The following is a 22,713-nucleotide window of genomic DNA, read 5'->3' as shown; positions in this document are numbered from 1 at the left end:
GTCAAAGAGGCTTGCTGAAAAAGGAATAGGATATTTGTTCCTTATTATGACTTTGTCTAGAGCTCGATAGACCACACATAACTGCAAACTCCCATCTTGCTTTTTTTGGAACAATACTAGGACCCCAAAAGGTGCTTTTGAGGGTTTGATGAATCTAGCTTGTATCAACTTGTCTAGTTGTTTTCTCAAATTGACTAGTTCCGGAGGAGCCATCTTGTATGACCTTTTTGCGAGGAGCTAGGCTCCGAAGAGTAGTTATATCTCAAGATCAATTGCTCATCGAGGTGGTAGTACCTTGGGTAGTTGTTTTGGGATCATATCCTTAAATTCTTCCAAAATTAACTTCACTCTCATGGGTATTGGATCTATGCTATCTCCACCTTTATAAATGGACATGGCCACATAAAAGGGTTTTCCCCTCTTAATCCTTTTTTTAAGACTAAATAGCTGATATGATTTTCATTCCATTCCTAGGTAAGATTGTAGTAGGTACCATACATAGTTGTTCTTTAGACAACATTAAACAACTAGTAATAGGAAATGGAATGGCTTGTGCTTTTCTCATGAAATCTAAGCCAATAACAACATCTAAGTCATCTATAATGACAACAGTGAAGTTTACGCCCTCTTCCCAAGAGCTGATCTTAGTCCTTACATCTTTGGAGTGCCCCATAACAGCTCAGGTTAATGAATTGACTACTTTCATCTGCCCAAAGTCTTTCTCAACTTTGAAACCACACCTTTGACCTCTCATGGGGTGACGAAGGTGTTTAAGGCTTTTATGTCAAGCATGGCTTTGGTTATTTTGCCATTCAACACTACATCCACATACATGAGACATCGCTGGGGCTTCTTTTAATATTGTCTAGTTGCGCTTGAAGGGCGTTAAGGAAACAAATTGAACTTATTCACTTTAGCTCCTCATCGACTTCCTCAATTGAGGTGTGGGGTTGAGTTGTCTCAAGATAAATGTACATATTTCATTGAGGGCTACTCAGTGTGGGCACTTGACTACCTGATGAAGTTCATTGCATTGAAAACAAGATACGAAAAGTCATGGTTTAAAGCCTCATGTCCTATTTGTCCTTGGTTAGGGAGTGTTTCTAGCAAGTGAATTTTTTTTCCTCCCTCACTTGAGGGTTTACTAACTCTAACAAATTTTGCCTTATTGTTGGATCTAGAATTACCATTCCTTGATGGATGGTTTTCTTTAAGTTATCACTATAATCAGTAAGACGTTCGGCAACTGCCACCACTGAAGTCACATCCTGCAGCTTTTGTCGTTATAATTTTGTTCTATCCCATGGTTTCAAACCCTAAAGAAAATAGAAGAGCTTGTCTTTTTCGGTCATGACCTTGATATCTAGCATCAAGGTAGAGAAGTTTCTTACAAACTCTCGCATAGATCTTGTTTGGGCCAACTCCCATAGCTTTCGTTGAGCCATATACTCCACATTTTCAAGAAAAAATTAATTCTTTAGTTCTCGCTAGAGGTCAATTCAAGTGTTGATGGGGCATTTGCCATTGACAAATTTTTGAATGTCACTCTAACTTAACATCCCTAGGAAGATACATTATGGTCATGGCCACCTTGTCTTCATCTGATTATGTGCAGACAACTCAGAAGTATTATTTTATATCAAAGAGGAAATTTTGTAACTTTTTCACATCTCTGGCCCTTTCGTTGCACTTTGGCTCTTTTCCCATTATCTCTTGAGTTTGCATCAACATTACTTGTAGCAATCACCAAAAATTTACTTTAGCTTTTAATTCTCCAAACTCACCTTGGAGAATGCTCAACACATCCCTATTCTCATTACTCAGGGTTTTTAGTGTAATTAGCTCGATGTGAATAATTCCAAGAATGGGTTAAATTGGAATGTTTTTGAAGTTTGAAAATTTCTTTTCAATTTTGAGAAAATAAGGTTCTTTTTAGCCAAATTTCAATTTGAAAATAAGCAAGACAATTGAATTCTTGTAAAGTAAGTGAAGTTGGAAATACAAATGAGATTGAAAAAGTAAGGAAGGAAGAATGATCAACATAACAATTTTTATAGAGGTTCAACTTCATTGCCTATATCCTCTCCCTTAGATTCACCAATGAGTTTAACATCCACTATTGAAATAAAGTTCAAAACAATGCATTTTGTGGATCCAGCACAACTTTTCAATACAATGCCTTTTTTATGCTTAAAGCACAATTACTCTACCTTTTATCTTGGTTAAGGTATAACCACTTAATTTCTACCTTTCGCAATTGGCTAAGGTATAACCATTCAAGTGAATACAATACGAAATGAAAGTGTAGATAGGATGCCTCTTAAAGGCTAAATAGCAAGTTAAGTACAATATTTGATGAGAAAAAAGATAAGTAATAAAGGCTCTATAAATAGTACAATGGAAGACTTAAATGCAAGAAGACAGGTATAAAGAGTATTGAGATGAATTCTTCTTTTAGAGTTGTGTTTCAAAGTCTTTCAACCTTCATAAATGTTATGGGAGCTTGTATTATAGTTGCTAAAGGTTCAAGGGTAGTTGGGAGTGCATTAAATGTGAAAATAGCCATTTTTTCTTCATTGTAGAGTCTAACGGTCACATTGTATTGATATATGTTTGCATGTATTGATACATTGTCACTTTTATTTTTAAATTCTTGTTATGATGTATCGGTACTTTTGAACTTGGCTACAATGGCATGAACATTCTGTTGAAAATGTATCGATATATTTGCTAATATATTGATACTTTTGAGCCAGTAAGTATTCTATTAAAAATGTATCGTTACACTTGAGAAATGTATCGATATTTTTGAGGCAGTAAGCATTCTGTTCTATTTCTATTGATACCTTTGAGAATGTATTGATATATTAAGTTTGACTTTGTAAATTTTGACTTTTTTAAAAAACATGTATCGATAGATTTCAATTTCTATCGATACTGGTCCAAATGTATTGATACATGAAGAACATGTATCGATAGATTTGGACTAGAATGCATTTTTCAAAATCCTTTTTCATTGTTTTTGTTCTCAAACTCTTTTGAAAGTGTTAGGGGATGTCTAAACTTGATATTTCAAGACTTAAATAAAATTTTGATCATTTTTGTTTGTCATTTCAAAACATGGGATCAATTTAAGAGCTATAGAGCTAACAAAGGTATTTATCGTATCAAATAGCTCATCTGAGTTGTCTCAATCTTGCTTATTCGCTCAAGCAAAACCATCTGAGCCTTTATCGCGGCTATTGTGGCCTTGAGTTCCTCAATTCTCTAATGGTCTTCTAGTGTGCTTTGCAATGTCACCATACTTGCTTTTTCACTTAACACCTCTCGTCCGTGCTTTGATATCAACTATCACGGACTATACCTCTTCGCTCAAGTACGAAATAGTTTACAAAGAGTTTGGGTGGACACTTCCACAAAAGCCAGCCAAGAATTCGATTATATTTGAGTAAATACCAATTATAACCGCGAGTTAGTTTACGAAGTGAAATAGCAAAATCATAATCATTTATGCAACTACTGGTTGCACATAAAGAAAAAATATTTTATTAATATTGAAAAGAAGTACAAAGGGACCGAGAAGACAAACATGCCATCGTTGGGCTATCGGAGCAATCTTAGATGATTAGCTATAAACAAAACTAAACCAGTGAGACAACCTTGCAATCCGTCGACTACTCTATCCCTATAAAGAGTTAACGAGTTTTTATACTTATGTCACCAAGAACCATTATAATGCGTGAAATGGAGACATTTCTTCCCTCAAGGTCTTATAGGCTTTTATCAGTACGCAACAACAGATCATTAAATTGTTTGAAATATAGACATTTCCTCTTAAGGTACATAAAGACTTAATCTCCTAAACAGTTTTATCTCGTCATGACCATATACAAAAATTGACTCATGACACACAACATAGAGTAATGATGCTTACTCCAAACTGCTAACGTAGCTTAACCATGGATGCAATATAACGCTCCTTATTTTCATCATCAGTTGAACTGTAAATTGACAAATGTCATTGCAAGAGAAACGAAAATCACATTCTCATTGTCATCAGCAATGTTTTTTTGAACCATGGAAATATCTCATTGATAAGCCTTACAATTGATAAGCTTCGTTCACTTCGAAGCCTGTACTGCAGATCCCAATTAATAGGATTTTCCAACTCTCATTGCAAGAAACCTTTGGTAATGTCATAGTACCTCACACTAGAATTATAGCCATGCCCGCCATATAGCAATTATCATCACTGGTACTTTGGATCAAGAAGAAACACATTAGCATAAATCAACAAAAACAACTGGAAGTTTGGTAGTAACAAAAGAGAAGGAATGACAAAAACTTTGATTGAGAGCATTTTAAGAATTATAAAATTATCAAAAATAAGTGATACAAGGGACCTGGAATGCTTCCGCTGCCTAAAAATATTACAGCCCTAACTACAACTACAGATTTATGATGCCTATTTACAGAGCCAGGTCCCAAGTTTTCCCAGTGCTTGATCTAAATTCTAAAGTATAATGTAAGCTACCTTAACATTAATGGCAAAAGAAAAAGGAGTAAAATTAAAAATTACATGTCATGGGTTTCCAATTGTGGTCACAAAAGGCACCAGCCTTCGATACTCCCTTCTTCTCCCCAGGGCGCAGCTGTCGAGCACCCGCCCAAGGATCAATCGGGTGTTTTGCAAAGCCGCCTCTCTAGGTGTCATACCTGACTCCATGGAAACAGCTTGTGGAACTGATGTAGAACCTACCCCAAAACCTGATCCCATAGCATACTGTAGTGGCCCACTTCGAGCCTTAAATGAGGTCTGAGGAGCTAACATCTTTTCATCTGTCCCATTTTCAAATGTCCCTGACTCATGTGGGTGTGAACCAGGCAATGAACTACAGCTCTGCAAAAGAGCTTCTAATACACTTAGTGCCTCCCAGCACAAAGTGCTCTCCACTAGCTGGGATACAATTGCATACATGTGTGGGCTCTGAGCTGAATCCATGGGAGTGTGCTGGAGCAATGCCTTAAGCATGAGCAGTATTACACGTTGATACTCAACTGGACCTCTCTCCAGTAGCCGAAGTAAGTGTCCAAAAGCCAGAGCTGAGTGCTTAGGGAACCATTCGTTGCATAACAACGGTGAGACACAGGCAAGGAGGTTATCAATGCTTTTGATCTCACCTCTGGAGTAAGCCATAAAAACAGTAGCTAATTCATCCAGTGATTCTGCTCGACACCAAATTGAAATGTTGGCAGTAACAGAGCAGGCTTTGTGGTACTGTTGTTGGAGAGGTGAAGCTGGGCCCACCAATGGGTCTTTGCAAAGCTGTAAGCAAAGCCAGGGAAGCAATCCTGTAATGTGCATCAGTAGTCTAGTCTCACGATCACCAAATATAGAGTCACATGAGTGCACTGTGATACGAGAGAGGACCTCAATCGCTACACCATGACTAACAGTGGACATGAGTCCTTTAAGTACAAGAGGCTGCACTCCTTCGAATGCTGGCAGATTGCCACTGGTTGCTGGCAAGTCATAGCCCCTAGAATCCATCCGCTGAAAGTCCCCAATATCAACATTATCGAGCTCATCTCTAGGCATGCTTGAAAGGAGGACATTTTCAATTGTTCTGTCCCGGAATGATAAACGGTCAATAACTCGCGAGAAAAGCTCAAGAACCTGGCAGTAGACATGAATGAAATCTGTGTGCATCATGGCCACGCAACCCCAAAAAAGTTGTGGGTAAAGTATCACCTTTTCTGGCTCCATGTTCTCAACCATTACTTGCAATGTAAGTAAAATTTCCATAATGAAGCCCAGAACAGGAGGTATTGGATTTCCCAAGCATCTATGTAAGCAACGAAGGAGTAACACACATGTGTCACTTGTAACACTAGGCCGCAATGCACGATAGATCTGGTGAGAACGACAGGCAAGGTGTCTTGACGTGCACTCCATAGCCCATTTGAGTGCCTCAACACCCCAAGTCTCACGAAGATCTCCCTGGAAAAATATTGCATCAACCATACTCTGAACAAGGGCAGACAGAAGTGCAGCACTAGGAAGCTCAGTCCTTGTAACTGTGGGGTCCTCATTCTCCCACATCATGCTCCCTCGCTTTGACTGAACATACTTGATCAGACTGACAACCTGCTGTTTGTTCTCTCCATCACTACTTTCAACCTCATACAGCTCCAGGTGTCGACCTGCAAGTGAGTATAATAGATTAACAAGCAAATGCTGGCAGTGCTCCAGTACAATATCCTCAGAGCTATCCATTGAAACAAATGTGACATGAAAGAGCAGAGGCAAGTGCTCGCGGAAGTCTTCATCATTCTCATAAGCAATTTCTGCAAGTAGAATCAATGCTATATCTGCATGAGTAAGTGAGTGTTGCTGATGCCCTTGCAAAGCTGACTGAAGTTCTTTAGCATTGACACCGTGCATACCAACCGCAGAATGCAAGATATCTTCACCAGAGTTTGGAGTGTCAATCAGGTAGTCTCCACTGTCCCGGGAAACATGGCGGCTCCGTAAACTTCCTGTGGAACTTCGAACCCCCATTAAAGGCCCTGACATGTTTACCAATGCTGGAAGGAGCTGACCTGACCTGCCTGCAGTTACTGGAACAATGTTTAATTCTGGAGGCATAGGACTTAATGGGCCTGAGGCACTTCGCCCTGTAACACCAGCTGTACGCCAACTCAGGCTTCCACTAGTATTTCTCAATGGACCATCAAGCGAACCACGGACAAGTAATGGTGACATATGTGGCTGGCTGTCAGCAACAGATGCAATCTGGGCCGCTGCAGGCCCCTGAGAGAATTCTAAAATAAAATTTCCATTGGCATCAGCCCTGTTTGCACCTGGCCCGATTAATTCAATGCTATCTTCCAGCATCCGCTGGGACAGCTGGTAAACTAGGTGATCAATTGTACGTTGTGGACATATACGTGCTAGATACAGACTTACTCGCTTGGCAACTGAGAAATATGTGGCAAACGCACCACTTATTTCAGCAGATGCATTTGAATCACAATCCTCAATTCCTTTTGTAATCAAGAAATCTAAAACTGGACTAATGTTCCGCGGCTTGCTGGCAATTGTGCTCCAAAGTTTCTCAATTTCATCAGGAAACTGATCTCCATGCCTCCATGTCACATAATAAAGACTTTTTAATAATCTTTCACTCCAACCTGAGTCCTTGAGTTTCCAAAAATTCAGGTTTTCAATCCAAGGGGCCATACAGGTTAACACCTGATGCTGAGCAATTATATCAACAGCATCAAGTTGTCTCTGCATGATCTCTTCACAGAGGAGCTGGCTCAACTCAGGGTGATCTTTGGCTAGTTTGCATGAGAGCTTGTATTGAAACTGTTGGTAGGAATCAGGGAGATTACCAACAACAGCAGCTCGATAGCTACCAGAGCCTTCAGTGCCATCTTCAGCCCATTCACGTACAGAGAGAGTCTCAAGCATCTGAAGGGCATCATCACGGATTTGCCTAGATGGGTCCACTACCTTGTAGAGGATCAGGCTCAAGAGCCTTTGAATTTGACATTTTGGTATCTCTTGTCGCATATAGACCTCAGCCAGTACACTGAAGTAACCATCGGCTATAGCAGGGTCTGAATAATAGCACTGAAAATCATTAAGTTAATTAGTTCCCCACAAAGTGAAATTATTAAATACAAACATATAGGCCCAAATGGAAATAAAAAGAACAATGCAGCATTCCCAAAACCTATGTAAGAGAAATGTGTAAGGCAGGAAGAAGCCCAAAGTTTTGAGTAAATCATAGAAATTGGCATATAAAGAAACACCACTACAAAAAGGAAAGTTACAGAAATACGAAAACGACTTTATAAGTTTTATTTAAGATAATTATAGAAAGATAAAAACCTCATCAACTTCCTATTGCTCAGAAGATCAGTGAACTTAAAAAGCAAAAAAAAGATCTGTAAACTTGACATGGTCATCATCTGGCTACCACTATGTAGAAGCTTTAAATGATTTTTATAATTGGAATACAACTGATCCAACAATCACTCATTCACTTCATAGTTCTAAATGCATCCGCTGTTTGTCAGTAAAAGGTGCCTATATAGTGACATACCTGATCAATGCAAGCCGGAAACAGATCCAAATTTGAAAGAAGAAGATTTTTCAAAGCCAATTTTGCTAATGCAACACGATGATGGCCACCTTTATGCCTATCACGACCAGCAGCTCCACGTCCTTCTCCTGTGTATTTGGAATAAGATGGGGTTCTTGGGTCAACTGGCGAGTAACCATATGGGGCCTTAGGTGCAGGCTCATTGAATAAACTATTAATCCAAAATATAACCCTGCCACTCATTTTTCTTGCATTGTCATCAAAACAAGGCCCATACAAAAGTGAAGCCATAGCAGTCATAGAGGCCCACTGGATTGCCTCGATTTGTTCACTCAATTCTTTGTCAAACGAAATTTTGTCCACAGAATCTTTTGACCTGTGTGAAGTCTTGTACCGTTCAACTTCACGTCGATAGTCACTAACACCATCCTGTCCCCATGTACTTCCTGTGTCGTCACACCAGGGTAGAAGCATATCAAATAATCTCTTCCTAATTTTAAGATCAAACCTCTCTGATCTTGAATCCACAAATTCAGGGGCTAGAGATCTTAAAACCGAAGCAAGTGCATAGCGGAGTGGTTGTGTTTCTTGAAAGCTCTCAGCAGATGCTTGTCCAATCTGTTTAGTCGTGTCTTCAATAAACCTTAGATAATGGCGACGGAACACAGGCTTTCGGCCCAAGAATCCTGGCCAGATGTTCTCAGCAACGGTGCGATAAATATTGGCAATATGGACTCGAAGGTCCTCACGGCGCGTCTGTTTTTGACTCTGCATCCAAAGGGATGAATACAAGCATTTGGAATCAATTCAACTATTCATTAAACAAGAATTAATTGTTTATTTATATCATTGAGATGGAAAATAGATTTCAGCCCAAGCTGATGGAACTTTTGCTTAGAATAGCATCACTAAAAATAAAAAAACCAGAGAGGGAAAAGAATACTCTTGGTAAAATCTTCAGAAAGAGGTCAAAATAACAACTGAGCTTCATGAAATGAACCAAATTTTATATTAAAGATGTATTTGAAGTGGGTACAGAATAGGTATACCTTCCACTTTGGTTTTCCCTCTGATTCAGAAGAAACCTCATCAACAAAAGATGTGAGTTCACTAAACATGATCTCACAAGATTCCAGGTGTGAGTGCCCGAGAGCCATGGTGGCAGCATGCTAATTTATAAAGGAAAGCAAACCAATTTCAGCAATCAAAACAAACTTAGAATCATATAGAGTAACAAAAATTGAAAAGAAAACATGCATTAATACTTATCCCAGACTACTTCTATCCTTAATACTTCTAATATCATGATGGATTTCAGGGTTCACCTCTTACAAACCTCCCCCCCCCCCCCCCCCCCCCCCCCCCTCTCTTCTCCTCTATATGTCAAGATACACCAAATTGAAAGAGAGAGCAATTAGCTAGCAAAATTTATTCGTCATAGGCAATTGAACTGTCAAGCAGTGTACTCAATTAGACTCTATGCATCTATCATGCCTTCATACAAGTAAGTATCATCCAAGTATGTATTTTAGTATGGATATAGGGAGGTACTAAATAAAGAAATTTCTTGTAAGCCATAAATACTAGGTGCATCCTCATATTCTCCTATCGCCTCCCATCAAGAGTTAAAAAGTAGCCCTGTCTCTGTAGCAAACCTAAGCAAGTTGTCATCTTCCATAAGAACCAAGAAAAAGACAATGCAAAATTTAGGCTCATTGTTTCAGAAACAAGTTAACACTTGCAAGCAGGCAGCTAAGTATATTTAGCAGAGACACATTAGTTCAAGGTACCCAATACAGCAACCATGAAATGGCATTAAAAGACCTACAGTTCATTCAAATTTTTGTATGTATATAAAAAGTTCTCCATTGGGATTGAATTCAAAACTTCCAAATTTGGATGGATCTAACAACACAGCTACTCAAAGTGAGCTAAAAGAATAAAATAGAACTCAAAATTACCTAACCTAATTCATACAACATCTGTTCACCTTCCCCTTTCTCTTCTTTGTCTCATCTATAGTTCTTTCAAACATGAAAAACCTACCAAGAAACTGATTGTCAATTGTAGCCATTAACATTGATGACTCACAATCCCCATTGAACAGTATGAAAAATTGAATAAGAACGCTATTGGATACTGTATTACAAGCAAAAACATACAGATGGCACTTTTACCCAATTCTCATGTTCTAGCAGAAACAGTGTCTCAAGATTAGTGTACTCAAGAGATTTATGCATTCAACTCTAATAAAGTAGAATCAACTCTTTAGCATGTACTTACTATGTGTGCTTCTGATCCAGATTTCAGAGAGGGGAAAATAAGATGGTAAAGCTCTCTTGTTGCAGCTATGCTTCCAGTTTCCCTACTATCCGGTGGACATGAACATACAAACATTGCATACATGAGCCACTGATCCAGTTTGTTATCTACATCTTGAGACTGATGAGCTTTTCCACCTAACTCAGCAGGCGTGATATGAGCAAGACGTTGCAAAACCTCCACCCTGCCAAGTGAGAACGGGTTAGAAGACGATCCATAGATTCATTGCAGTCTTAAAACTAATTAACCAGGAAAATGAAAGCAAATAGCAAATAATTTCCCCCATTTTGGAGCCAAAGATAGACAAAAATAAAAGCAGTTTCCAATGACAATTGATGTTCACTATACTCTATGCTAACCAATTATTCTTTGGTAATTTTTACATGTTCAAAAAGAAATTGCAGTAATGCTAAATTAAACATCAACCAATTAGCTCATTTAACGGACATAAAGCTACCATCAATGAACAAACATCAAAGTCTGCATGTTATTTCCATAAAGCTGAAACAATGAGACCCACATAACCACAAAATGTATGAACCATAGATATTGTTTTCACATTCTTCCACCCCTCAAATACTAAAAAAATGCCCAGGGCTTAAGTCTAATCTCCATTAGGTTTCATTAATTGATAATATTACCTGTCAAAAGAACATCCCATCAATTCTAGGCAAAACATAATGACATTATTGCAACACACATTCCTGGGCAAAAACATGTAACAATTACATAATTATCTTATTGTACGTACTTTGCATCTTGAACTGAGCTAGGGCAAAGTTCAGCTGCATACTTGACGATCTCACTAAGACACCTTGCCCATCTGTTCTTATCAGGACTCTCAAATATTATAGACTGAAGAGTCACCTCAGGAGGAATTACATCAGATTCTCGTCTGTAATCAAACAGACGGCCAGAGTCCCAGTAACAACTCTGAACTATGTCATCCTGCAATATTTAACTTAAAGTTCAGAATACATTGCACTTCATAGAGAAATTAAAGAAAATAAAGTCATATAAAGGGAATCATAAACTAAATATAGCCCACCCCATGTTCTTCCAGCACATCAATTATAAATATAGGTTCAGCTTCATATCTTATACTATGATCTGGCTGCTCACGAAGTGTAAGGTCTCGTATGTCATTCCTTAAGGCACGTACACAGCGCAATAACTCCAATGCTGTGTGATGGATCTGGCTATCCACGGAGCTAAGAAAGATAAGACCAACTGCATCTATCTCTGATGCACGAAACTCAATAGCTTCCCCTGGTTGATGGAAAGAAGACTTCTTGAATCCATTGCTTTGCTGCAACATACGCTTAGCATCTTGAGCATCTTGAGCATCTTGCTCCAGTTTATCATCAATCAGACAAGCTCTCCAAAACCGCATAAGTTCTAACAGTCGCCCCAATGATGTTTGAATCAGAAGAGGGAATTCATCAGGTAGTCGGAGGATGAAGTTGGCCATCCCTCTCATAACTGCAAAGCGACGATGAGGAAGGTACCTTACAATCCGGTTCAGTACCTGAACTGCTTCCTCACGAACACCAGGATCAATGCTTATACCATGTTGAGGTATTATTTCAGTTATCTTATCACTTCGGCCAACTTCTTCAATTAGGTAAGGTATGCACTTGAGCACTGACCGGAACAAATATCCTTGAGACTTTTCCTTGGTTACAGCATCTGGAAAGCATAGAATTCACATGGCACGTGCCATTGCATCCAGATAAGGGGAAAATAGAAGTTAAAAGTGGAAACCTAGCATTCATAGCAGCAACAGATCTTGAACCAAGTAATTTGAGAAAGAAAATGTTTGATAGATGCTCAGGGTGAAAAAGAAAAGAGTCAATTAGTCAAATAGAAATATTTAGTTGACAGAAGATGAGCAGAACCATAACAGAATTCATACTTTTTATCTGTACTTTCTCTACAGTACAGACAATCTTTGTAGCAGGTAAAATCTTAGTCAGAAACATCAGCATGTAATTCTAGTAACATATATGCCGAACTATTTTTATCCCATCTCCAGATTTCAGTACCGTTTGACAATTGGTTCCCATTCTAATTTGATTGACAAATAGAGGAAGAAATTTTTCAACCATTGCTAGGTCGCAGATAAAGGTTCTAGACTACAGAAAACAGAATTCACTTGACTGTACCATTTACTCTTCATTTTTTCAGTGTTAAGCATGAATAAAATTGGTCATCTCTAGTATCTTCCATTTTTGACCTGAAAATAACCATTTCATTTTCTTTTTCTGACTCTGCCATAATAGTGTCTAAACATAAATTCTCTTGCATAGCTAGGTATAATCACGCTTGCTCTGGCATATGTAATGCATCAATTACTTATGTGAGTGTGTGTGTGTGCGCACGTGTGAGAGAGAGAGAGAGAAACTGAAGGAGAAATAAGCCGCGAAACAAAAACCTAGAATATGAGTAATGATCATCTTTGATAGACAGATTCAAGCAGTCTTAGGTCAGCTCGGTTGAGGAAATTGGTTTGAGCAAAAATCAGTCTAGCAATCACACTAAGGCATATCTCCTGTCTAATTTTCATTAAAAACAAAACTCAACTAGTTTAATTCAGTTACACACATGATCGATTGCTGCCTCATATTGGGCCAAGACTTGATTCACAGTCAACTGCCACAGTTCAAGATTTGCATGTCTTCAACCCAAGAGTTCAACAAATAAATTTAGAAAATGACAATAGTTTAGCGGGAAGCTGTTATCTAGCCATTGTTATGCATTGTTAAGGTGACTTAGCAATCAAAAAATGGAATACAAGTGCCAGACTGATCCACAAACAAATAAACCAAATGCTAAATATACAAATTTAAGGTTTCTTCGTCCCTTTTGACTTCATGTCATCAGAAGCCAAATTAAGTTAGTTTAATACTGATTCTACAGTCAATAAGATCTTAGAGAAGGAATTACCTATTGTGGTCCTCGAAGAAGTCAGAAGAGCCTGGCTATAGGTTTTATGGCAAGACCTTAATATTGACTCAATTGCAGCCTTCACTTTTGGGATATAGTGGCCTATATCATGCCCTGCTCATACAACATAAATGAGGATAATGACTGGCATGAGATCATATGACAATAATTTGCATTATACAACCAGTTATCAATTACCTTTAAATATTTCCAAGCCAATGTGCTGGCTTGAAGGTGACATAACAATGGCAAGCAAAGCACGTAAACCAATAACTTTTGCCTCACTTGGACTATCTTGCTTCAGCAATTCTAAGATCATATGGTTCATGGCAAAATCAAGGTTATGTTCTGCTATAGTCACACAGAATTCAACAAGTTTATCATGTTGTACATCCTGAGTGAGCATTCCTTTCCTCAAAACTGTTAAGAGTTGAGAAGTTACACTATCAAGGTAATCCCATATACGATTTGGGGGTTGATTAGCAGCATGAACACTCAAGTAGAATCTCAAAACTCTATGAAGACAGTCCAAAGCTATGAAACGATGATTCTTGTCCTGCATAAATAGCAGCAGATGCCGTGTTACATGGACACTTGAAATAAAAACTTGTAAATGTGGTTGGAGATCAGAGCCCCCAGAAAAACCAGCAGGAAAAGCACAAGAGGAGTTGGGAAAATCAACCAAATGACTGTATGAGTGATCTGCCCATCCCCCAGACCATATAAATAAAAGCAAACTTACTCGTAGAAGCTTGTAGAGTTGCTCCATGTGAGAGCTTAAGTTGTTGTGGAATATTTGAGGATCACCAAGACAGAGAAGAAGAGTCACCAAAGGATAACCAACCTAGTACAGAGAATTGTTCATGTGAGAGAAAGCATAAACACATGCGGAAATATAGAGAAAAATGAACTCGGTGTTTGATAGACAATTTTAAAATAAAAAAAAAAGTTAAAAGAAAGGATATTATCATCCTGGAAGCAGGATGCAATATAACCCTCTAGTTGTGTTCAAACTTTATCAATAAGAAAAACTTACAATATTCTTAAAAATTGGGAAGAATACTTTTCAAATAAAAATTTCACATTCTAAACTAAATATGGATACGTGTGTATGCACAACTGATTATCTCTCTTGATTAGGTTGATGCAAACACAAAATAGAGTAAACGGTGCAAAGTTGTTAAATAGGCACCTCAAGCATGCTAAAGAACAAAAATCGTGTCATAATCCAACAAAGAAAAAATGCACTACTTAAGAATTTTGCTAAAATGAACAGAACTCCTGAATTATACATTATTTCAATTGTATCCCTCAAACCTCCAGTTTAACAATCAAGCCTCTTCAACTACATTAATAGACGGACCAATGGTTCCTGTCATTTAACATCCAATCAATTCTTTGATGGAAAATATCAACAAGAAGCGCAAGACCAAGCTTAATAAGGAAAATTTGAGGCCTGAAGTATTTTCCATTTGAAAAAGTAACAGATCTAAAACGAGAGAATCTAATTGACTTGTTTCACCCATGAGGGTATGCGTTTGCTGAAAAGGAAATCAGAGAAATATACATGAAATCAACCCAATTGAGAGTCTTAGTGAACTTTGCTCTTTCAATTTAATAAGCATTGAAATTTAAAAGGAACTAAATTCTACACTTTCACTGTTTTTTATGAACTCTATGGGGAAAGAAGTGATAGGATCCTTAGAAGGGAATAAAATGTTTTGTGACTGCTCTGAATATTAGGAATTCTGCAGAAAGTTTATTCTTGAGATTTCTCTTCCTTTGAAAATTCATTTACTAATTTCCTTCTGAAATTTTTCTATATGAATGTTGAGCACTAATAATGGAGAAAATCCAACAACCTACCAACAGAAACGTGACATCAAAAAGAAGTTCGACAATGTAATGTTTCTTTCACCAAATAAGGCATTTCGTGATTTTATAATCAAGGGAAAGATCATTTTTTCTACTGTAAGCCCTTTCAGGTGTTTAATTAGAGTTTAGTCAATTTATTCCTATTTAGAATTTTTGGGACAAGCTATATAATTTCCTTTTTTTTTATGGAACTAGGGAGTGCTCTTTTCCTCTGCCATGTAGTAGATAGAATTATAAACTGACCTCTATGCTTTCATGTTACAAGACAACCAAACAATTGGAAATTCCAAGAAAAACCAGTAGGTAAACAAAGATGCTCTTACAGCTATATGTTTACTCTGTTTGTCCATCCAATGCATGAGATTCACTCTGATTCGCCCAACAGCCTCATACCATAGAGTAAGTGCGGGCTCTACACCTGTAGGAGGCCACTGGTTTTTCCCCCCCTCAGCAAGTGGTGCTAGGATGTTTGAAAGCATGTTGCATAGTGCATGATGAAGCTCACTTTTCCGTTTATGTGGAGCACGGTTAAGAGGGTTTGCTTTTGCCACAAAAGAGGCTGATGCATTCAGTCCTCCCTCAGTCTTAACCTGGCAACTATTTATTGTCATACACTGGTCCTCATGATGCCTTTTTCTTTTAAGGAAAAAAAAAGTAGAAAAATATGATATGCATACCCCTAGCTTCAGGTAGCGCATCCCATTTATAATACTAAGTGTTTCACTTCTGGTAACATTAGTGTCTATCCGACGAGTATTCAGTTCCATGAAAAAGCGCTCAGTTACAGAACTAAATCTGTGAAAGAAAAGCAAGGCACAATTAAATATATATATATATATAGATGAAGCTTCATTGCAGACATGCCACAAAGTATTGATGACTATTTTGAAACCACATTTTTGGCCATAACTTAGATCTTTGACAAGTCAACAAATCAATGCATCTGGAAGCCAGAGGCTACTAATAAAAATTCCCTTTTGTTGGGAATGTGGGGGACTAGTGGCAGTGAAAACACTTATAATGGTTTTCTACAAGTACTAGATTCATCATAAGGGAAAGGTGCGGGTGGGGCACAACAAAGTACACAAAAAGTATGCAAAAAAGCAATAAAAAGAAGAGGAAAAGATCTGACGCACAAATTCTATAGATTAATTGTAGAATGACTTTAAAAGAAAAAAGCAAAATAATTGGAGAAAAAACTCCTAAGAACCGTGGAAATTAACTGAATGCCCTTTAGTATTGTACTTTATTCGCAATGAATTGCTTTATAGCTTTTAGTAGACCAACCTAACTTCTCAAATAAATGCCTTTAGTGTTGTGCTGTGGTAACAAATGAGAACAATAATATAAATAGAGCCCAAGGAAAAGAAATTACACCATAATATAACACCCTCTTCAAAGGAAGACTACATAAAATATACCATTGACATTCTTCAAAAATCTAACAGTACTTCATATGCCTACAAATGTTGATAATCTACAATTGGGCTTTATTTGTACAAATGGACCATTAAAATATTTTTTATATAAAATATAATATACATATATTATTTTCCCAACTAGAATAACTGATATCTAGATTCAGTGATGAGAACTTTCTAAAATGCAGAATCATAAACTGAAGAAAATGAAAAGACAGCAACTAGAATATAAAAAAGGATCACATGTACTCTAATATAATTGATCAAATAGGCATCAACTATAAAGTTTGATATTTAGGGCGTGTTTGATAAAACATTAAAAATCAATGAAAAATTGTTGAAAATCTGAAGGAGTCAAAAGCTACTTAATATATTATATCAAGTCTTATTGAAGGAAAAAATTGTTACATATTTACATTAACCTTATTTTCTTTCCTTTTTAACTATTTATTTTTCCTTTTTGAAACTATCTAACGTAAAATTTTAGAGAAAATTATAGAAACATCTATGTAGTTTTAATTTTCAATAAAATATCAAACAATTTTATAGTACAAATTCAGCACTTAAATTTTTCAGATAAAAAATTCAATACTTAATTTTTCAGTGTTGAATTTTTTCACTTCATTGAGCAGCAGCTTAGAAAAGAATGATTGAGAAAGTAGGAAACAATATCCAACTCAGTTATTCACCCACATGTAATTCCCAATTACATGAAGGCATCAACTAAAAAGCTTGATATTTAGAAAACAATGATTAAGAAAGTAGAAAAAGATGTCCAACTCAGTTTATTCACCACATATAATTCCCCAAGTATATTAAAACCACAAGGATCTTCTTGTGCATAGTAGATTCAGGATAAAACAAACAGCTAACCAAAGCCAGTCACATATAAACTCTTCCCTTCATCCTCATTAATATGACCTTTCTTTTTTGGTACATGTAAGAGCCTCTTGGACCCAGGGCTACACAATAGAAGGTAGTTTAGTCCTATTCCATAAACCTAAAACCCACTCCCAAATGTACAAATTTGAGACCTCCAAAATAAACCCTAAGATCTTTCACACAAAAAAAATGGTATAAATCCCAAGGTCTGTCTGCCGGGATGCCCCTTAGTAGACATTATTATATCATTTTTTGATATACAAAATCTACATCTTATGCTTTTTTCCTATGAAAAGGGGAAAATGTCATCTTACAAATTTCTGTCAAAAGATTTCATCATAACTAAATATTCAGAAACCATTTTATTAATGGTATAACAAGTACCAAATCACAGACAGTTCTATCAAATTTAAATGTCACCAGATAACAATACAGCTACCTGATCCGAGATAAGGCACCTAGGAGTTGAGCAACTAAGTCAAGAAGGAGACCCCGCAAATCAACTAGTGAGGGATACTCAACCTGGCTAACAACCCTGCAATAAGACTTTATTGTTAACTCAGTAATCCAGCAAGATCATGCATAAGTAAATTGTTCAAGCTAAAAACCTATCCCTTGGCTGTTATTTTCTATCATATCAAATGTTGTACAAAGAATACTGAAAACACAGTCTATCAGTTATTATTGGGCCAAGCAATGGGATTTTTTTTTTTTCCTTTTCAGTTCAGAAGAAAATGCAGCCAAGCAACGAGAATTATTTTGGTGCTTTTGTTTTCCTTTATAGGGTAAGGCAGGTGACCAACACTACGGATGCAAGGCATAAAAATGGAATCTCTGCAGACTAATATTTGTGACAAATGTCAATATAACATCTATTTGATGGAACGTATAGATGTGACTAGCTGACAACGTTTATATCTTAAACCAACTTCTTTTATGCAAACCCATATTTGAATACTTCAATGAACATAAATATAACATTGAAAATTAACACAACATATGCCTAGAATTTGTATATAAAACTTTAAGGCACTAGTGAAGCATAGAACGAAATCGACAACTTTGGTTTAAGATGGTCCAAGACTCATCCTTAGCAGCCTTACCTGTCAGCATTTATTAGCCAATCGAAAACAAAATTTTCAAGACCAGACCAAAGCTTCTCTGCAAAGTAAACATACCACTTCATTGAATTATGAGAAAACCAAGTACAATTACAAAAGCAAATAATAGGGAAATGAACAAACCAGTAAGTCCCTCCTGTGGACAGCACTCAACAAAGCGAATACAAGCTGAGCAAAAAATGCACTCCACAGCAAGCTGATCCCCATGGAAAGAGAACATTTAACTCATTGCGAGTTTAAGCAGATTAGTGAGAGCCCTTCATTAAACTCAGAAAACTAAAAGGTAAATATCCTTGTGTAGTGGGTTTCTGTCTACACTCATTTTCAGCTTCCTTTCAACAACTACCTTTCTGTGTCTTTTTTTAAGTTGTAAAAAGGCAATCTTTGCAAGCCATTAAATGTAATAAAAGTACATTGAGTTTCAATGGAATAAAATCTGTAGCTATTAACGCATACAAACCTTTCTCTGGAATGTAGATGCATCATTTGCGCCCTTTGGGGATTCACTACAACCAATATTCCAAAAGCAAAAGTAAGATAATGAAAACCTAAAGAGATAAAACAATTAAAACTTGATGACCACATGCCATGATAGAGTGGCATTACCTTCTCCTCCAGCTGTATAAAGAAAACATGAGACGGTTTATTAATGATTGCTGACTACAGCTTCTCATAAAAAACAAACCATCGGGATATACCCCTGCTAACATACCCATTTCATTGTTTGTAAATTGGACGTGAGAGAAAAAATGTGAGAGAGAACTGGTATTGTATGTTAGTTGCATCTTTACAGTAGCCAGTCCGGTCTCCAATAGAGGGTTTTTCAGTAAGTTTTTTAATTTAAACTAAAAGTGAAGGTTGAGAGAAGTTTTACTTTACACAAGGAATTATATTAATATATTGAAGTGCAATCAACAAAAACTTCATCTTATCCCATTTTATGGGCTACCAAGAAACCTGTCAACGTCTACAGTTCTCTCTCCAATATCATCAAACAATATTGTAGCTAACAATTATATAGGGAGACAGCTATTTTCACCCATTTAATTGCTTGAAAATTTGACACAAGAGAAACAATTTGAGGAAATAGAAAACTGGTACTGTATGTTAGTTGCACCTTTGCAGTAGCAGTCCAGTCTCCACCAGATGATTTTTCAAAAAGTTTTTATTTAAACTATAAGTGATGGTTGAGATGAGCTTTATTTTACACAAGAAATTATATTAATATTCAATTACTGAAGTGTGATCAACAGAAACTTCATTTTATCCAATTTTAAGGGCTACCAGGATACCATCTTAACCTCTACACTTCTCTCTCCATCATCATCAAAAGATATCATGGCTTATAATAATACAGGACACAGATATTTTCAAGACAAGACACCGTTGGGAGCTAAAAGGCATTCAGGAATAAAAGTTTGTGAGAAGCAAAAAAAAATGGTAAAGTAAATAAGCAAATGATTAACCTTTCTCGCCATCTTAAAAGAGCTTCTAGAAGAGGAACTGGCGTGTGTCGTGCAACCATAGCCAACGAATCTAGTACTTGCTCATAAGCAGGGTCAGATGGTCGAAGATACTGTCCATCCTGCAGATAACAACAGGAAAGAAGAACATAAAATATTGAGATAGACATCAATCCAATAGGGCAAAATCACCATTCATTAGTTGAGAGAGAACATGAAAGTCTCATCAACGGCATACTTTGGTAATATTTTACAGCTAAAGTTGCCACAAATTACCAAACAAAAGAGGCAACCTTCCCATCCCACGGTCCAACTCTCAATCCCCTTTTTATGTTTAAGCTAATTACTCCTCTGTTTAGATGAGAAAAAGGATAACATTTATTATCCTGATCTCCAAGAATCTTATTGTAAAACTCCTTCTCTTTATCAAGCCAAGAATCTAAGTCCTAATAGAATATCACTCTCTTCAATGGTAAGGCAAAAAGCCAATATTAGAGATGAATGGAGAAATGATCAATCAAATTCTATTAGAGATGAAAATGAGAAGAAGAAGAATATGTGAGCCTCTAGCTTTTGAAAACAAATCAAAATGACCAGAAATCGTCTGTGTTTCTAGCTAGCAGATGCTCAATCTCCAAAAGCTCCTTAAAGGTCACTATATAGAGAAAATTTAAAACCAATGAGAAACAAACTCAAAAACTATTTTTGTATATAACCAGGTTTATCATAAGTTAGCAGAGTTTAGGCAAAGAAAAAGCTTCTACCACATTGGAAGCTTATGGATCACTCGCCAAGGTCTCTCTCTCTCTCTCTGACCTTTTGTAACCCCCATATGAGAACATAAAAGCTGACATATCAGCAAATCCACTACCTTCCACCATCCACCAGGTTTAGTCAAACCTCACATAAACAAAGCCAATCCACGTCAGATGCTAACCCTGAAGTCAAACTACTTCTAATCCATCTTCAGCCTTAAGCATGACATTATGATGCTCAAGTTAAAAATTGATAACTACTCCAAGAGTTTACTCATTAAGAAAGAGCAGCCTGCTAAACTCTCTTGTTATTAAGCACTAATGTATGCCATCAAATGAAAAGCTCCTTAATTCACGGACCACTCTTACAAAACAAAATCTCCACATGTTTAAAATTCTCCATTTATCCGCAAATTACATTTCTCTTAAACCTCTTTTCATATTCAAATCCACCACAGGCCTTATACTCCCCCACACTGAATACCACATAACACTAATATCCAGAATCTTTTATCACTTACATTTTTTGAAGAAAAGGTCTTTTGTGATAAATACCATTGATTCAGTAATTAAAAATAAAAAAGCTTAAACACACTTTTTCAATACTCATGATTACTATCAAATTCAAAAAAAATTAAACATTACGAATAAACAAATAGAGAAATAAGAGAAGAAAAACCTGAGCCTGAGCCGTTTCGATGCGGCGCCGAGCGAGAGGAAGAAACCGCTGCAGCAACGCATCTACAATCAACTTGGCAGCACTTCCTGCCTTCATTTTTCCTCACTTTCCTTTCCAACCTACAAAGTCATTGGCATTAGTAAAATAAAAATTAGGGCTCAAAAAACAATCACTACTTCAAAAAACTTGAAATTATGGATTCCACTTGCAAAATCATGTAAAGCCTTGAGAATTCAAACTGGGAAAGAAGTACCCGAAAATTAGGGTTATAATGAACAATAAGACATTGCAGTTTCGGGAGAGAGATTGATGAGGAAGATCCGAGTCCTGCTGTTTTTCTTTTATCTTTTGCTGATCGATGAAGAGTTTAACATTTTTTATCTCGCTAATTAAAAAATTGGGTGTAATAAACTTGCGATTGAGGAAAATGGAAAATTAAAAAATTATTACCAGTATAATATAAAAAAAAAGAAAAGAGAGAAAAGTCCAGGTTAGCATAAATAGAACTACTCTTTGGTGGAAATAAATAAATAATCAGAAAAAATGATTTGATGGATTCCAGCTGGATTTTCTTTTCTTAAAACCAGGAACTAATAATTTATGATTTATCACTATCACATTTGCCTTGAAATTTTTTTTGGTAAAATATCTTTATATCTTAAAATTTTTTTTAACTATAAAGAAGTCTATTAATTTTTAAAATAGATATTTCGTCTTAATAATATAAACATCAAAATTGTGAAAAAATTAAAATATTTTTTTATTAATTTAAAAAATTATTATTATATTTTTAAAAAATTTAAAAAAATAAGAAACATCAATTGCTACTCCCCAGCTCAACAGGGTAAAAGAGCATGATCGAGGCTCCCGGTGCTCCCTTAGGGAGCCCCAAATCAAGCTCTCTAGGAGAGCACCAAAGCCTTGATCAAGCTCCTTAAATGCTCCCTTAATGAGCTCGATCAGGGCTCCCTAAGGGAGCACTGATGCTCTCACATGGAGAGCTTCTTTTATTAATAAAAAATATAATAGTAATTATAAAAATTAATTAAAAATAAAATTATTTTTTTACTTTTATTACGTCAGTAAATTGACGAAAATATTAACAGTTAACTGACGGTTGGACTTACGTGTCAAG

At 36.6% G+C, this 22,713-nt stretch overlaps 1 protein-coding gene across 1 annotated transcript; it reads right to left on the bottom strand.

Moving 5' to 3' along the window:
- Positions 1-4,335: 4,335 nt before the first annotated feature.
- Positions 4,336-22,012, bottom strand: LOC18609476 (ARM repeat superfamily protein). The gene is made up of 18 exons (XM_007044604.3): positions 21,832-22,012; positions 21,579-21,697; positions 20,148-20,266; positions 19,142-19,187; positions 18,805-18,877; positions 18,664-18,721; positions 18,000-18,095; positions 15,935-16,052; positions 15,581-15,847; positions 14,125-14,226; positions 13,581-13,938; positions 13,383-13,496; positions 11,485-12,125; positions 11,188-11,384; positions 10,398-10,620; positions 9,164-9,283; positions 8,115-8,882; positions 4,336-7,639 (listed from the first exon to the last, which is right to left on the bottom strand). The coding sequence occupies exons 2-18, from the start codon at positions 21,672-21,674 to the stop codon at positions 4,583-4,585; spliced, it is 6,453 nt and encodes a 2,150-aa protein (XP_007044666.2). The 5' UTR covers positions 21,675-21,697; positions 21,832-22,012; the 3' UTR covers positions 4,336-4,582.
- Positions 22,013-22,713: the final 701 nt, after the last annotated feature.

This window comes from Theobroma cacao, chromosome 2, assembly GCF_053813885.1.
Source record: "Theobroma cacao isolate CCN51 chromosome 2, ASM5381388v1, whole genome shotgun sequence".
NCBI lineage: Eukaryota > Viridiplantae > Streptophyta > Magnoliopsida > Malvales > Malvaceae > Theobroma > Theobroma cacao.
Note: the sequence above shows the minus strand (reverse complement) of the source record. Positions and strands in the feature narration are given on the sequence as shown.

Excerpts from the sequence above, each read along its gene's own strand:
- LOC18609476 (XM_007044604.3), bottom strand. The coding sequence starts at position 21,674 with ATGAAGGCAGGAAGTGCTGCCAAGTTGATTGTAGATGCGTTGCTGCAG. Across the intron at positions 13,939-14,124 it reads AACTCTACAAGCTTCTACGA|GACAAGAATCATCGTTTCAT; the intron begins GTAAGTTTGCTT and ends CTATTTATGCAG. Across the intron at positions 11,385-11,484 it reads ATGTGCTGGAAGAACATGGG|GATGACATAGTTCAGAGTTG; the intron begins GTGGGCTATATT and ends TAAATATTGCAG.